General features: G+C 39.8%; 3 protein-coding genes across 3 annotated transcripts; 1 reads left to right on the top strand and 2 right to left on the bottom strand.

Annotated features, from left to right (window-relative positions):
• Nucleotides 1–767: 767 nt before the first annotated feature.
• LOC130415794 (nucleoside diphosphate kinase A 1) lies at nt 768–3,416 on the bottom strand. The gene is made up of 5 exons (XM_056741739.1): nt 3,291–3,416; nt 2,251–2,383; nt 1,993–2,094; nt 1,682–1,794; nt 768–996 (listed from the first exon to the last, which is right to left on the bottom strand). Exons 2-5 carry the CDS (start codon nt 2,377–2,379, stop codon nt 879–881), a joined length of 462 nt encoding a protein of 153 aa, XP_056597717.1. The 5' UTR covers nt 2,380–2,383; nt 3,291–3,416; the 3' UTR covers nt 768–878.
• A 564-nt stretch (nt 3,417–3,980) lies between these two features.
• utp18 (UTP18 small subunit processome component) lies at nt 3,981–8,639 on the top strand. Its single transcript, XM_056741738.1, has 13 exons — nt 3,981–4,315; nt 4,511–4,632; nt 4,829–4,924; nt 4,988–5,055; nt 5,168–5,256; nt 5,392–5,517; nt 5,648–5,822; nt 6,002–6,102; nt 6,597–6,687; nt 6,795–6,918; nt 7,378–7,552; nt 8,059–8,201; nt 8,311–8,639. The coding sequence occupies exons 1-13, from the start codon at nt 4,094–4,096 to the stop codon at nt 8,333–8,335; spliced, it is 1,557 nt and encodes a 518-aa protein (XP_056597716.1). The 5' UTR covers nt 3,981–4,093; the 3' UTR covers nt 8,336–8,639.
• A 1,914-nt stretch (nt 8,640–10,553) lies between these two features.
• LOC130415332 (tripartite motif-containing protein 16-like) lies at nt 10,554–15,491 on the bottom strand. The gene is made up of 6 exons (XM_056740939.1): nt 14,848–15,491; nt 14,061–14,156; nt 12,323–12,556; nt 12,049–12,196; nt 11,912–11,959; nt 10,554–11,571 (listed from the first exon to the last, which is right to left on the bottom strand). Exons 1-6 carry the CDS (start codon nt 15,418–15,420, stop codon nt 11,051–11,053), a joined length of 1,620 nt encoding a protein of 539 aa, XP_056596917.1. The 5' UTR covers nt 15,421–15,491; the 3' UTR covers nt 10,554–11,050.
• Between the last annotated feature and the right edge of the window lie 1,412 nt (nt 15,492–16,903).

The raw sequence follows: 16,903 nt of genomic DNA, 5'->3' as shown, positions 1-16,903 counted from the left end.
CCTGTTGAGAGAAAAGGTTAGTTTTTCATTTTTCTATATTGTTGGTTTGAATAAAGAAGCTGCTTTTATGCACCATGTTAAGCAGTAATATTACACATAATAAAAACTTTGAATGGAAAATACATGAGAATAACAAGTACCTTGCAGAAACTAAAAAATACGTACTTAAACTTCTCGTTAATTGAAATGTGTGATGCAGTGTTCTTTATTTATTCATTTATATTTTGTTCTTTTATTTAAATAGTCATCCCTTTACGTGTCAGTTGCTTAATTACTGTGCTGCTCATTTCTGAATTGGGAGGGATTTGTTTGTTAGAAAAATGTTAGTGTACTGTACCATATTAAAAGTATAATATTCTTAAAAGACCTGTAAGACTTTTGTATCACTAGTGCAGTGTCCGTTCTCTGAGCATATAAACAGTCTACGTGAGGATCGCCGCTTCCTGCTGCCGCTGTTCTGTAGTTTATTAAAACGTTTATTAAACGTCAACGTGTCGCGACTCGCGTGTCCATATGACAACAAGATGCGACACTGTCTTCTTTAGGTTCCGCAGCTACACACTGGATGATCAGTTCTCAAGATGCTATAAAAAGGCAAACACACACAGATTCGTCCTTTTATAAGAGAGAATAATATGTTCAGCCCCCTCCTTTCGAAAATAATGGTATTCGGTACAGCCCTAAAGCAAATGTGGTGAACTTGTGTAAAAATCAAGAAGTTTTGAGATTGACTGAAACGGCAGAAGAATGAGCACTGCAGAAAGAAATCAGACACGTATCGTTTATTCAAACAAGTGCTTCAGACAAGAGCGATCACACACATGTATGTGCAGAACATGTCCAGCAGTAAGTGCAGCGAGTCAACCTGTGTGTTGAGTTCATTCATAGATCCAGGGTTGTGCGCAGCTCTTGTAAGACACCAGCTCTTCAGCAGTGAACCACAGACTGATCTCTTTATTGGCACTGTCCACAGAGTCACTACCATGAATGATGTTCCTAAAACAACAAAACAACATCTCAACTGATGCATTACACATATGTGTTGATTATTGATCATGCGTGTATGCGTCCTGTGCGTGTTGTGTATTAAAGAGTACATAACTGGGGATTTTTAAGGTCCCATTTTGGTTTATGGAGTGTCCAACAACAAGTTTATATCCATAGAAAGTATAAAAACAGTATAACTGTTATTCTTGACCAACTCTCAAATGATTCGTTCTACGATTCACCAGTCTAATCGCCTCCTTTACGCTAGCCTAGTCTGCTGTGATTGGTCAGATGGTCTCAAAAACTAGTGTTTGGAGGGGAGAAGATTGAAGTTTTCACAGGCAGTCCTAGCAAAACTTAGGGGGGACTATATGAGAGACATGAATCTGCGGCGTTGGGCGAATTTGCAACTTGACAGACTGCTTTCAAACATGGCAAACTTAACACCGCATGAAATTACTTACCCTGTTGCAAGTCTTGTCTATGTGTACTGTGTGCTTGTTTTTCTCCCCACCTTCCTCATGTTATGCTGTATTTCCTTCTTGATACATTTTGTTGCATTGTACTTGTACATGTGTAATGACAACAAATTGAATCCAAATCCAAATCTCATTGTCATGATCTAATGTTATGTACTCTTTAAGGCCCTTTATAATCACAACATGTTTAAAGTAGGGTTTCACAACACACTTACCTGCCCACTTCAATACAGAAATCTCCTCTGATGGTGCCGGGTTTTGAGTCAGCAGGGTTGGTCTCTCCGAGCATCACTCTTCCAGTCTTGACAACATTCAGACCCTCCCACACCTAAACACAGCAAACATTTCCAGCATCAACAGAAACATTTTCAGATACACATTGTGGCATATGAGCCTGACATATGGATTCCTTGAACACAAAAACACATTTCATTCCACTAGAAAGCTTTTTTTTCCTTTTTTTGCATTCAAGAGTAACTTTGAAAACAATCATCCACTGAATGTCATGATGGGGGTCAACACTCACCATTGCAACAACAGGCCCAGAGTTCATGTACTTGACAAGTCCAGCATAAAACGGCCGGTCTTTAAGATCAATGTAATGCTGTTTCAGCAAGTCTTCAGAAGCCTAACGTATAAATCACACACAGACGTTTAGATCAAGCGTCAGCTGGAAGCAGTCATCAGCACGCATTTACACATCCAGTGATTTTATCAGGAGACTGTAAACAAACATTTATACACATAAGAAACAGATTATCCATAACTATGTCTGCTGACAAACCTGCTGAAACTTCATTGCCACCAGTCTGAAGCCCTTCTGTTCAAAGCGTTTGATGATCTCTCCGATCAGACCTCTCTGAACACCATCAGGTTTGATGGCGATAAAGGTGCGCTCACTTTTTGCAGCCATTGCACTGAAAGACAGAAGACATGAAACTCATTCACTGAAACTACATATTCAGATTCTAGGTGTGCATGTATAGAATAATGACATATAATCAGTGCATTAATAATAAAAAGAAATGGACTCATTTGCTACTATAGAAGCCTTCTGTACTTAAATGTGAATCATCAATAAACCGTAGAAGAATCATTTTTTATCTGATGAACCTTCTGAAGCACCTTTTATAAAAGTGAGTTAGAATTATCTTCAGTTTAACATCTTAGAATTCTTCCTACACTGATAGAGAAGAACAAAATAATGCCGAGAAAACATTTACAGAATGTAAAAATATACATCTAAACTAAATATGCATAAACTCAAACTTATTAATGTGTTATGATAAGAGCAGAAGTCTATATAGTGTGAATTCAGATGTACAGAACTGTGAAATATCAGAGATCTCATTATTAGCCTTATAAATAGTATTAAACAAATCACGTTCTGTTGGAAAGTATGAGTAGACATATAGACTTGACTATGTAGGGCATTCCCTCGAGTCTAGAGGTGAAACAGGCACTTTGATCAAGTGGACATGTGATCCCTTAACTGTGCATGCGTTTAAAAACAGAACAGCGGCCATATTACAGCGCACGCGCACAACACTGCTCACAAAGCAACAGATTTAATGAATGATGAACACGTCGATTATCTTCACCTCGCACGTGATAAAACAACAGCGTTATAATATGACGTTAATGTCGCTGGTCGAGATAGAGAGAAAGAGGGACGCGCGCGAGACAACTATCGAGGCCTGACGCGCGTGCTTCCACACCAGTGACAAAAGATCATTTCCACGAGTAAAGACTGTTGCTCAACTGATAAAGTTCTGCAACAATCTCCAACATGCTGAACAGAGACGCGACAGAGAGCGCACACACCTGACGGGTGAGATGATGAGATGATGTGAGACTTGTGTGAGCTGCTGAGGCCGGAGAGACGAACACAAGAAGACGGAAGACTGTGTGCTGAGTGAATATAAAGACTGGGCCGGTGGGCGGGGCTTGACTGGATCCTTCACACAGCATTAAAGAGACAGTTCACCGAAATATGAAAATTCTCTCATAATTTATTCATCCTGATGCCATCCCAGAATTATCTTCATTTTAACATTTTAGAATTCTTCCTACTCTGATAGGGAAGAACAACAAAACACTGCTGAGAAAAAAAGAAACGCGTGATATTGTAATTCAAAACCTATTGAGATAACAGAGCACCGATTTAATCTTTGAATTGAGATTATTTAAACAATATATAGAATTGAGATGATGGTATTAAGGCAGCTTTCTGTTGAGTATGCTCGTGTTCAGTATAGGTGTTAAAGGAAAAGAGTTGACCAATGAGTGTGCACACTGCAAAGAAGACAGATGCAGGTAAAGTACAGTAAGAATGAAATAAAGTGAAGAGTGTTTGGCACAAAACACGGAAGAAAGAACAGAAAAAGTAATAGTTCACCTTCGAAATAAAAAACGTCATTATTTACTCATCCTCAAAGCAATATTTAACAATGTTTGCTACACTTATTACCAGGAGGTGGCGGTAATGCGCCCCAAAGCTGTATTCTCACCCATTCGCACACGTGTCGAGAGCGAGCAGATCACGAGCGGAAGTGTAGTTCACATGTGAGGCAGATGAAGTGAAAACAGTCCTCGTGTCTTGAAGAAACACTGAATGTCTCGAGCTCATGATGGACTCGACTGTGTCTTTAGTGAAGAAACAGAGACAGAACGCGAAGCGGCGTTTGAGTGAAGAGTCGGATCCCGCCGCGCGCGTCGCGGAGGAGCGCAGTAAACAGAAGAAACACGCGGCGCTGTGCGCGACGCTCGGCGAGGACGACGCGTCCGTCCAACTGCTAGAGGAGCTCGTGTTCGGAGCGGACGAGCGACTCACTGAACGACTCACTCAGGTTTATATTATATTAACCGCGGTTTTATTATAGTGCACCGATCATATTGTTGTTACAGCACAAAGCTGCACACATGACTGTAGTTTTAAGCGTTTACTACTGTAAGCTGTCCTAGACACTATAATGTTTTGAAACATACCATAATACGTAAGGAACGATGTTGTTAATGTTGTCATGTGATGTGTGTGTAAACAGAAGAGTGACACGCTACTGAAAGATGACGTCTGCAGCTCTTCAGAGGATGATGACGACATACATCAACATCCTCCAAAGAACAAACCTGTATGGGAGGATGAAGAGGATGACGTGGAAGAAGAGTAATCAACTTTCACAGTTATCGTATAGTTTACATTTTAAGAAAGCACACACGAGTGTAAAGAAAAGCTCTCGTGTGGTTCATGTGTAGAGAAAAGCACGCGTGTTGATCAGATCTCACAGCTTTCATGACGTCACGTTTGAATGAAATCTGCACATATATTTGTCATGTAATCTTTCTCCTTTTCTGTCGGTCAGTGTGGACGTGACGCATCGATATCGTGTGGACTACAAAAAGAGCGAAGCGGAAACTAAGATGAGCAAACAGAAGCTACAGCGACACTTAAAGGAACAGTAAGTTGTAGAGAAAGATCAAAATAAATCAAGATGCAATGGAGACACTAACTTGTGTTATAGGTTTCAGAAAGCGATGGGTGGAACACCGAGCTGGGCGGAGGTGACTGTCAAAACGGCCAAGAAAAAAGGTAATGAGACCTTCAGATGTGTGAATGTAAATGTGGTCTGTTATCATGTCGCTCAGTTAGGATGACAGCGGTGCTGTTACATGTTCATGATGTCATTTCTCCTGTCAAGCAGAAGATGAGTTTGATGAAGATGATGAATTGATGCAGCGGACGGGAAACTTCATCGGCTCATCTGACAGTCTTCCTAAAGGAATTATTAAGGTGTTTGCTTCAAATCTGCTCACTTCACACACTGAGATGTACACAAATGTTTTATTCTCTACTGTAGATTGAAATAATGTGAATGTGAGTGCTCAGTGCATTAACCGTGTCATGTGATTTTCTTGCTGTTTCTAGATCAAAAAGTGCTTGAATGCCAATAATGAACGTCCAGGTGACGATCGACTGACCTCGGTACAGTTTCACTCGACCGCTCAGATTGTGATGACGGCCGGTCTGGATTGTTCTGTATCGCTCTTTCAGGTAACCCACAACCATCTGTCCATCAAAACTGAAACCAATGAATCACAAGGACACCTCTCATGACAAACTCAGGTGTTATAAAACTGTAACAAAGGAGTAAAGATCATGATGTATGCGCTCTGTGGAACAGGTTGATGGCAAGACAAATCCAAAGATCCAGAGCATTCATCTGGAGAATTTTCCGGTGAATAAAGCTTCATTTAGTGCTGATGGAGAACATATTGTAGCCACAGGATTGAGAAACAAACTCTTCTACATGTATGACATGATGGAGGGAAAAATCCTGCCCGTGACTACTGTACGAGGTACCGCACATCACCGGTGCTTTAATATTTAATAACCGTGTGTTTTGGCGTAATACTGTATGTGTCATCTAGTCACAAAGAACATATTTGTGTTCATATGAAGGCAATGACTGTAGGATTTTTGTAGAGTTCTTGTAGAGTTCTACAGACGGCTCAATAAACTCTTTTTTTTCTGTTAGGTTTGAATGAGCAGAGGGTGAAAGACTTTGAGTTATCTCCAGATGGAAAGTGTCTCCTCCTCTCGGGATCATCAGGTTATCTTCATCTCATGACCATGAAGGTACGGCACAGACGCTCATGTCAAGAGCATGTGTAGAAATGATGATCACTGAGTGAAGCCCTTCAGCTTTCACTACTGAGAATAACACACATAACCTGGATCACAAGAAAGACTAGAAAACAGTGTCAGCGGTCATCAACAGTCGCAGCAGTGGAGAGGAATGTGTTGTTTTGATCAATGTGGAAAGAAAGAGATCAAGATGTGAGACAAACACTGACAGTGACCAGAAACCTGCTAAAACTCCTTAATAACCCATAAAACTCCTAGTGACCAGCTAGAATACCCTAGCAACAGACCAAAAGACCCTAACAACCACTCTAGTAACAAGCTGAAACAGACTTCAGACTTTCAGGCCAGACTTAAGAAAAGATCAGATTTAAACTCGCACACAGTGATTGACAGGACAGAAGCTTACTGAACTTGTGTTTCTTCAGCGTTTTAATGAAGTGTTGTCTCTGTTAGTTTGGTTGAGTGAAATGTGTTGTGTGTTTCAGACTCGAGAAGTGATAGGCAGTATGAAGATGAATGGGAATGTGTGTTCAGCAGGTTTCACTGCAGACAGCAGTAAGATCTTCAGCAGCTCGGGTCAGTTTTACAATATTCAGTCACAATAACCCCTACACATCATTCAGATATCAATGGGCAAACTCGAGCACTGGATGTGGTCTTGATGTTGTGTAATTGTGTCACAGTGGATGGCGATGTGTTTATCTGGGATGTGAGGAGCAGTAAATGTTTAAAGAAGTTTACAGATGATGGATGTGTAGGAGCCACATCATTGGCTCTGTCACCAGATGACATGTATCTGGCCTGCGGGTGAGGAAACAGAAATACACTCACAAAATCACTCCGACTGATTGTTTCTGCCATACACATGGGTCAAATAGTGACAGTAATGAATCAATGATCATCTGCTTTGTTTGCAGTCAGAATTATGATCTGATTTGTCTGATAGATATTGACTCTTTGAAGTAGTTCACCAAAGCATGTAGTAAGTTCAGATGAACACAAATGAAGAAAACCTCTGTAGGTGTGTACAGTGTGAGTGAGAAGCGCTATCATGATATACAGCCTTGATTAAAGTCATTCATATGAATCAATAAATGTCTTCTGAAATGATATGAAACTTGACGTAAGGTTTTTCAGATGCAGTGAAAGATGTCGCTGTACTGCGAAGACACTCTTACATTAGCAGTGCTTTATATTCATCACAGCATAAGTGACTTTTTCTGCACAGGCTGTGTTAAAGATTGTTTGTCATTGTTTTATTTGTAGGTCTCAGTCTGGTGTGGTGAACGTGTACTCTCAGAAGGATTGTCTGCAGAATACTGAGCCCAAACCTCTGAAGGCCATCATGAATCTGGTGACCGCTGCCACGTCTCTGTGCTTCAATAGCAACTCTGAGATTCTGGCCATTGGATCCAGAGCGGATGATGAGGCCAATCGATTGGTGCGTCACACAATTAACTTCAAATCCCTGTCACACTCTCAACCTCCAAACCCTGACAATCTTTAGTCTTTCATACTTTTTCCCCACTTCACCTATAGAAGTCACACCTCAGATCACTTCACGGCACACCTTAGGTCACCTATAGATGTCACATATGGCCTAAGATCACCTAAAGAAGTCACATCTCAGATCACTTCATAGCACACCTTAGGTCACCTATATATGTCACAGCACACCTTAGGTCACCTATAGATGTCACAGCACACCTTAGGTCACCTATAGAGGTCACATATATCCTACGATCACCTAAAGAAGTCACATCTAAAATCACTTCATAGCACACCTCATTGCACCTATAGAAGTTACAGCATGCCTCAGGTCACCTATAGATTCTATAATATCAAAATCAATACTAATATAACGTGAAATCATTGTTTGATGTGTTGAGATGATGAGAGTTTAAGGCGTATGGTGTTTGATAAGAGTCCTGTCATTTGTCCCTTAAGGTTCACATTCCCAGTTTCACAGTGTTCTCTAACTTTCCACTCATGAGGAAAAAGACGATCTTTCAAACCCGCTGTGTGGATTTCTCTCCGAGGAGCGGCTTCTACACTGTGGCCAATAATAAAGGCCATGCGCTCCTGTTCAGGTGAAAAATCATTTTATGCTTTTATCATTGATTTCTAGTTCTGTTTACTTGTATACAAATCGTGTTGATTTCATTGTAAACATTTATATTCTTTTTCTTTTTTGTCCAGACTTCTGCATTATAAAAGTTTCTGAGTTTGCTCTGTGAGTGACATCTGTCGTCACGTCCTGATCGGCTGTCAGCATCAATATGACTTTCACCTTCACTTCAGTGTTTCATTAGTCTTATAAAAACTGTTAATAACAAGATTACTACACAGATTTTGTTCTCAATAATTCATCTGATTCGTTTTTATGTACAGTATATAACATAAAACCATCAAACTCAAAGTTTTGTGCTTTGTTCATCTGAAGCAGTTTCTGGAAGTGTGTTGGTGTGTGTTGTAATACCATGAGCTCTCCTCTTTGTTGCTCATAATTAAATCTCTTTATTACAGTATACAGCTGTGTTACAGTGATGTTTTGTCTGCACGTGTTGTCACATCACTGTGTTTGTGTAGTGAACGACTACATGGGAATTACTATCACAAACTCAAAATGAAGGTTTTGCGTAATTTGTGTCAAACACAGGGAGTCTTTATCATGTACAGAACGTTGTTGTTCGTAAGGGAGCAAAGTATAAGATATTGGCTGTAAAATGCAGGAAAAAGTGACATAAAGAGATCAACACTAGCTGTGTCTGAACCCTGCAATGACGCTGTTTTTGTTGTTTGGTTCAGTTGTAGGTGTTCACACTCACACAAAGAAACAATAACTTGAGCTTCACAAAGTAGAGAAACATCTAATGTGAGATCAACAGCATGTGTAAGTTGAGCGGAACATTACCCGACTGAACTCTGGTTAGCGCAGAAGATCTTGTGTTTCAGATGATGTAGAACAATCACTTCTCTTCAGATGTTTATTCCTCTCTTGTAACTATATGGACTTCACTCCATCTCATTCATTCAGTTTCTCACTTCCTGTCCTCATCTGAATGTCACACGTCATCAGAACCACAAGACTGTAAAACTGTGAAAAGTGCTAAATGAATAAAACTAAATAGAACATAATCATCCTGGAGAACTGAACACATGCTCGTCACCCATGAAAACTGCCCAAGTCATGTGTTTCCTCAGACATCCATCGGTTGAATAATCATAACCTTCAAGATGTGCTCAAGAAACAGCTCTGGAAGACACCGATGACATCACGTGCTGTCACAGGCCAATAGGATCACACGCTGTCTGACATCACTTACACTGATGATGTATGTTCTCTATATCATCTCATCAGACACGTGTGAATATCATTTCAGAAGAGAAGTTATCATGAGCTGTATCTGTGAGGGCTGTGTGTGTTCTGGCTCTGATGACAAACATGAAAAAGAACTGATGGCTATTTCTCCCTTAAAGGGACAGTTCACCCAAAAATATTTCATTTAATCATCATTTATTCACCCTCAGGTTGTTCTAAATCTGTTTGAATGACTTTGTTATGATGAACACAGAGAAAGATATTTGAAAGAATGTCAACATTGTTCATGTTCTTATGATGTATTTATGTTTGTTCTGCTGAGGACAAAATGACATCTTATGAAGAATTTAGGAAAACAAACAGTTCTGGGGCACATTTGACCAACATTTCAGTTTTTCTACTATGATAGTCAATAATGTCCCACAACTTAAAAATTACTTACATTCTAACAAATATCTTTCTCTGTGTTCAACCATAAAATGTTACAGATATGAAATGACATGAGGGTGAGTAAATGATGACAGAATTACTTGGGTGAACTGTCCCTTTAACAAAGTCATCTTCATGTTTTACTGTCAGATCTTTATGTTCACTGTGGAGTGTTTATAGAGTTTTATCATCAGTGCATCACAAGCCTCCAAAAGTGTCACCAAAGGATGTTTAAGGAGGTCTGGAGGCATTCCCAAATAAATCCACATTAGAACAGATAAACAGCCTTAATTCTCTAGCGGTTAACAAGCCAATCGATCAAATCTGAGTCACATAAATGAGATGTGAAAAACAACACGTCAACAGAGTGTCACAATATAAACTCACACATTACTTATGATCCCAGTGATAATCTCCTCAGGTACAATGATGTATAATGAATAATCATATAAAGTCAAACACATCTGACACTTAAAGTCAAACATCAAACTTCTTATAAAGTGAAAAGAATCATCTAGAAAAGAGTCGATCTCTGACAGTCTGAAGTGAGAAATGATGATTTCTTGTGAAGTTATTTTGACGCGGGTCTTCACCTCCAGTACAGGACTGACACCTGCATATAAGCGTGTGTGTTTCTCAAATATAAATACAGTAAAACAAACTCAAATACTGTCAAATAAAACATCTGAAGGCCTTTAGAAAGAATGCTTTATTCATAAAGTCAAAAGACACCACATGAATAATCACATCTACATAAAGTAATAGTGTGAAGGAAGATCTTTAAAGAGAAATATACAAAAGCATGATTGAAAGATTTATACCAGCATGATTCTCAGCTATAAATAATAAAGAAGATCAAGTTGAATGTAAAACAGTGAGCTGATAACACCAGACCTTTTGTTCCACCGCTGTCTCAAAACTCACTGACAGAGATGATGTCATTTCTGTTACAACTAAAGAAACTGTGAGTTCATCTCATGTTGTTTATGTGATGATAGTATCGGCTTTATCTTATATTGTGAAGAAGAAAAACAACAATACTGAAGAAGAACGTAATGACTCTATTAATCCTGTATTTGATCAGTTTAATGATTTCACATCACAATTGTTATTACACCTCATATAGGCAGATTTTACTCATGTTAATATCTGACATGTTATCTGTGACGTGTAGAATCTCTCTATAATCTATAGATCACACAGTTTCACTGATGAATTGATATTAACATAAAATCCAGGATAGAGAGGATGAGTGAATGTGGTGCTGATGCTGTGGATGAGGGTCATTGTGTCAGAGACGCTGTAGAAGGACAGACTTCCTGCTCTCTCATCCACATACACTCCTATTCTATCACATCTGATCTTTACAGGGAGTTCAGTGTCGATGTTATTGTGTCTGAATGTGTAACTGGAGTCAGAGCAGATCAAACTCCAGGACTGATCATTAGATCCAAACCAACACTCACTCCCTCCCTTCCTCCTGATGCTCTTATATGACACTGATATATCCACACTAACACCAGTCCTCTCAATCTCCCAGTAACAGCGTCCACACACACTCTCTCTACACAACACCTGACGCACATTAAATCTGTCTGGATGATCAGGATACTGCTGGAGTGTTTCAGTGTTTGTGATCTTTGTGTTTCTCTCAGACAGACTGAGATATTCATTCACTGTGTTTAGATCCAGAGTCAACTGATGAGAATCTGAGGAAGAACAAACACATTACAGAATGATGAATTTAAAGATGAAAATAAACATCTGATCAATGTCTGGTATCTGAACTCTTCATGCATGAGTGTCCTGAAGAAGCTCTGTGTGATTTGAATGCTTTTTTAACTCATGTTAAGATGAATATGTGTTTATAAAATATGAAACTCTAGACGTCAGGAGTCCCAGATGTTCTTCTGACTGAATGTATTTTCATGAAGTGTGTGATTCTGAATGATTGATGATCAACTCTGCTGATGTTTTCTTTCATTGTTCAGAGAGATGATCTTCTAGAGGAGGTGTGTGTGTGTGTGTGTGTTATTGTGTGTTATTTACATTGTAGGAAGTGCTCTCTGATCCTGGGCTCAGTGATGGTGTGTGTGACTGTGGAAATCAGCAGATAGAAACAGTGTCAATCTCATGATATCACTGGACTGTCATTTTAATATGATGTCAGATGTCCAGTGTTTTACCGGAGATCTTTCTCATGTGCTGTGTGCAGAAATCCTGCAGTTTGTCTCTCAGCTGACGGACAGATTCTCTCACAGCATCAAAAGAAAAGAGGAAAGTGACACTGATGTCGTCTGGAGATTCAGGAGGTGCAGAGAGAGACTGAAAACTCTACACCATCAAATAAACACACAAATCCCATCATGACTTCACATGAAAACAAGCAATAGTGACACAATCTATGATGTTGTGTAGACTGTCAGTGTAATGTTGATGAATGAAAGAGACTTCACAGACCTGTAGGAAAGTGATGTGATCATCTGTGTGTGAAATCTTGTCCAGCTCAGCGTCTCTCCTCCTCAGATCATCAATCTCCTGCTTGAGTCGCTCCAAGAGTCCTTCAGCTCGACTCACTGCAGCCGTCTCCTGATCTCTGATCAGCTGTGTCACCTCAGAGCGTCTTCTCTCAATCAATGACATCACTTCAGTCAACATCATCTCACAGTCCTCCACTGCTGTCTGTGCACACCGCTGTAACACACAAACATTACAGTTACAGTTACACACACACACACACACACACACACACATACACACACACACACACACACACATTACAGTTACACACACACACATTACAGTTACACACACTCACACACACACACACACACACACACACACACACACACACACACAGACACACATTACAGTTACACACATACACACATACACACACACACACACATTACAGTTACACACACTCACACATACACACACACACACATTACAGTTACACACACTCACACATACACACACATTACAGTTACACACACACACATACACACACACACACACACACACACACACACACACACACATTACAGTTACAGACATACACACACATTACAGTTACACACACACACACACACGCACACACATTACAGTTACACACACACACACATTACAGTTACACACACTCACACACACACACACACACACAAACATTACAGTTACACACACTCACACATACACACACATTACACAAACAAACACACACATACATACATACAGACACACACACACATTACAGTTAAACACAATCACACACATTACAGTTACACACACTCACACACACACACACACACACACACACACACACACACACACACATATTACAGTTACACACACTCACACACACACACACACACACACACACACATTACAGTTACACACACTCACACATACACACAAACATTACAGTTACACACACTCACACACACACACACACACACACACACACACACACACACACATTACTGTTACACACACTCACTCACACACACACACACACACACACACACACACACACACACACATTACAGTTACACACACTCACACACACACATACACACAAACATTACAGTTACACACACTCACACACACACATACACACACATTACAGTTACACACACTCTCTCACACACACACACACACATTACAGTTACACACACTCACACACACACACACACACACACACACATTACAGTTACACACACTCACATTACAGTTACACACACTCACACACACACACACACACACACACACACACACACACGTTACAGTTACACACACACACACACACACACACACATTACAGTTACACACACTCACACACACACACACACACACACACACACACACACACACACACACACACACACACATACACACGCACACACACACACACATTACTGTTACACACACACACACACACACATTACAGTTACACACACTCACACATACACACACACACACACACACACACACATTACAGTTACACGCACACAAACACACACACACACACACACACATACACACACACACACACACACACACACACATTACAGTTACACACACTCACTCACACACACACACACACACATTACAGTTACACAAACACACACACACACACACAAACACATTACAGTTACACAAACACATTACATACACACACACAGATCTCATCACATGTCACCTTATGACCCTCCACAGCGTCTCTCAGCTCCTGAACATCTTTCTCTCTCTGATGGATCTTCTGCTGAACTTTCTTCTGTGTGTCTCTTAACTGACTCTGAGAAATCAAACACAATGAGTTTCTACATCATGAAGAATAGAGACACTAGAGAAACATCATCTTTAATGTTGAATCAATGTTCTGCTGGTTATTCTCACAGTGATTCAACATTAAATCAATGATCTTTGCTATGATTATAAACTTTAGAGCAGTTGAGTTGATATTGACTGTAAGTGTTCTCCTCAGTTCCCCTTGAGAGCGGTTCAGTGGACATCACATCAGAAGCTGAAGTCTTATAACACCATCAGGAGGAGTATGAGCTACACCTCCACCTGTGCCTCAGTCTCATGGATTCACAAGACCAGGACAGAAGGACCCAATAATGCTCTTCATTCCCTCTTCAGTGTTACAGTGAAGAGCATCACAGAGGATTTCTTGACAAATGACTGAAATGACGTAAATTACACGGTTTGGGCGGAGCATCTGTTAACTCCTCCCCTTCACATGTCAGTCTGCTGCCAGCTTCATTTCAAAATCAATGCAACAGCTGTTTTTATACATCCAATCAAATCGCAGTGAACAACACAAGTCACGCCCACTAATGTTCTCCTTTGAAATTCTTTTTCATGTGTCAGAATACAGAAGTAAAAACGAAGAAATTGAAATAGCAGAAGGATTGACTCACTGCAGCATCAGTTCTGATCTCTCAGGGAACACAGATTACAAAAGTGACAGAAGACTTTCTCACCTGTTTCTCTGTTCTCTCTGCAGCCGTTGATACAGTGTCATGATCTCTGTGTTCATCCACCATACACAACATACAGACACATCTCTGATCAGTGCGACAGTAGATCTCCATCAGTTTATCATGTCGAGAGCAGATCATCTCCTGCAGTCGTCCAGTGACCTCCATCAGGTTGTGTCTTTTACCTCTGAAGAGATTCTGGTGTTGCTGGAGATGAGTTTGACAGTAAGAGTTGAGACACGTCAGACAGGATTTGATGGCTTTGTGTTTTCTTCCAGTACAGACGTCACACTCCACATCTCCAGCTCCAGCGTAACACACATCAGAAAGTTTGGTCTTCTTCAGTTTCTCCACCATTTCAGCAACCACCACATTCTTCCCTAGAACAGGCCGAGGACTGAAGGTTTGTCTGCACTGAGGGCAGCTGTAGATTCCCGTCTGATCGTCCTGATCCCAGCAGTCTGTGATACATCTCATACAGTAAGTGTGTCCACAGTGAAGCGCCACTGGATCCTTCAGTAGATCCAAACACACTGAACACATCAACTGATCCTCTGAAAAACTCGCTTCTGCCATTTCTTCTCATTGACACACACCAACAGCTCAACAACACTTTCACTTTCTCAATCCAGTTTCCTGGTTGTGTGTTTGAGAGACGTGTGCAAAACAGGCGTGTCTGTGAATGTAATAAAAGAGTTCAGTGTGTGTCAGTGTCATATAGAGGCAATAAAACACTGCTGATGACTGATTATTATTATTGAAGTAAAAGTACTCAAGCATTAAAAGTAAATGTCATTTATGTCAGTGGTGGATTGTTTTATTGTTGTATATCTTCTGCCTCTGACGTAACCTACTGAACACACTGAAGCTCACAGTATCAGCGCTCTTAAAGGGAAAGTTCAGTCATTTTTATTCCTACTGTGGAAAATCAATGGGGGAATTTAAGAAGTGAGCTATTCCTTTAAGAGCTTTATATGTTGAGTTTAGATATAATCCTGTATGGTCTAATACTCCTCATTCACCCCCTATCTCTATATGTATTAATGTTTTTGTTTATTTGCTTGACCAGTTTTACCAGTAATGTTCTTGAATAGTAAAGTGTAAGCATGTGTTTGTTGGATTTATTACCATTTGTATTACCATAGTTTAACTACAAACATAAACTATAGCTACTATAATGAAACAATGGTGTTTTAGTTACTGTGGTTTTACTGAAATAGCTTCAATTTTTACTTTATGTATTTATCTGTATTATATATATATATATATATTTTATTCTGTGTTAGTGTTACTTGTATACACCGAGGGTCTGAGAGTAACGCAATTTCAACCCTCTATATGTAAGTACTGCACATGTGGCAGAATGGACAATAAAGGAGTCTTTGACTTTGAGATTTGAGTATGGGTTCTTAGATTAAATATTTTGGGTTTAATTCCAATAAGATTTACCGTTCCACCAATGGAATCCATCACACACAAGTAGACAACAAGTATCCATACAATACAATTCCCATTATAACCATTACATCCATTACATTTCCTGTTGGGCAGGTGTAAAGGTTCTATTGTTTTTATTTCAGCAGGAATACTTCAACTATAGTTTCTTCAGTAAAAACGTCATTTCCAAACGACTTTAAATGATATCACAGCAGATCAGAAGTTAACATGCACGCGCACGCACAATTCCTTAAAGGTCTTTGCATATACAGTCCGAAATTATCGTATATGTTTTTTGTATTTGGTGCTCGTTCGTGTGTCTCTGAAGTGTCGTAACGCCTCTGAAATTATTTGACGGATGTGAAAAAAGCAGAAAATCGAACCCGGTCCGAATTTATTTATGACGGACGAAAATATCGCAGTCAGTGTGTAAATGTGATTAACACAACGTGAAGTCGTATTTATTTTTTATGTGCAATGGTCTTTACTCTGACTGTGATGTCATGAAATTTCGAATGAAAACTATCAATTTTCCATTTTCTCTGTCATGTAGCTCAACGTGTATGTGATGTTTATTCAATGTTTAGTCGTTATATGCAGATCATTTTTATGTTAATGATCT

The sequence above is a fragment of the Triplophysa dalaica genome, chromosome 25 (genome assembly GCF_015846415.1).
Source record: "Triplophysa dalaica isolate WHDGS20190420 chromosome 25, ASM1584641v1, whole genome shotgun sequence".
In the NCBI taxonomy this organism is placed as follows: domain Eukaryota; kingdom Metazoa; phylum Chordata; class Actinopteri; order Cypriniformes; family Nemacheilidae; genus Triplophysa; species Triplophysa dalaica.
This window is presented reverse-complemented; position numbering and strand designations above follow the sequence as displayed.

Bases quoted from the DNA above. Each gene is read 5' to 3' on its own strand.
- LOC130415794 (XM_056741739.1), bottom strand. From the start codon at position 2,379: ATGGCTGCAAAAAGTGAGCGCACCTTTATCGCCATCAAACCTGATGGT. The intron at 2,095-2,250 runs GTTTGTCAGCAG...TTTATACGTTAG, and splicing joins TGGCAATGAAGTTTCAGCAG to GCTTCTGAAGACTTGCTGAA. The intron at 1,795-1,992 runs GTGAGTGTTGAC...TGCTGTGTTTAG, and splicing joins CTGGGCCTGTTGTTGCAATG to GTGTGGGAGGGTCTGAATGT.
- utp18 (XM_056741738.1), top strand. From the start codon at position 4,094: ATGATGGACTCGACTGTGTCTTTAGTGAAGAAACAGAGACAGAACGCG. The intron at 4,925-4,987 runs GTAAGTTGTAGA...CTTGTGTTATAG, and splicing joins CAGCGACACTTAAAGGAACA to GTTTCAGAAAGCGATGGGTG. The intron at 5,823-6,001 runs GTACCGCACATC...TTTTTCTGTTAG, and splicing joins GCCCGTGACTACTGTACGAG to GTTTGAATGAGCAGAGGGTG.
- LOC130415332 (XM_056740939.1), bottom strand. From the start codon at position 15,420: ATGGCAGAAGCGAGTTTTTCAGAGGATCAGTTGATGTGTTCAGTGTGT. The intron at 14,157-14,847 runs GTGAGAAAGTCT...TTGATTTCTCAG, and splicing joins CAGAGAGAACAGAGAAACAG to AGTCAGTTAAGAGACACACA. The intron at 12,197-12,322 runs GTCTGTGAAGTC...TTGATGGTGTAG, and splicing joins ATCACATCACTTTCCTACAG to AGTTTTCAGTCTCTCTCTGC.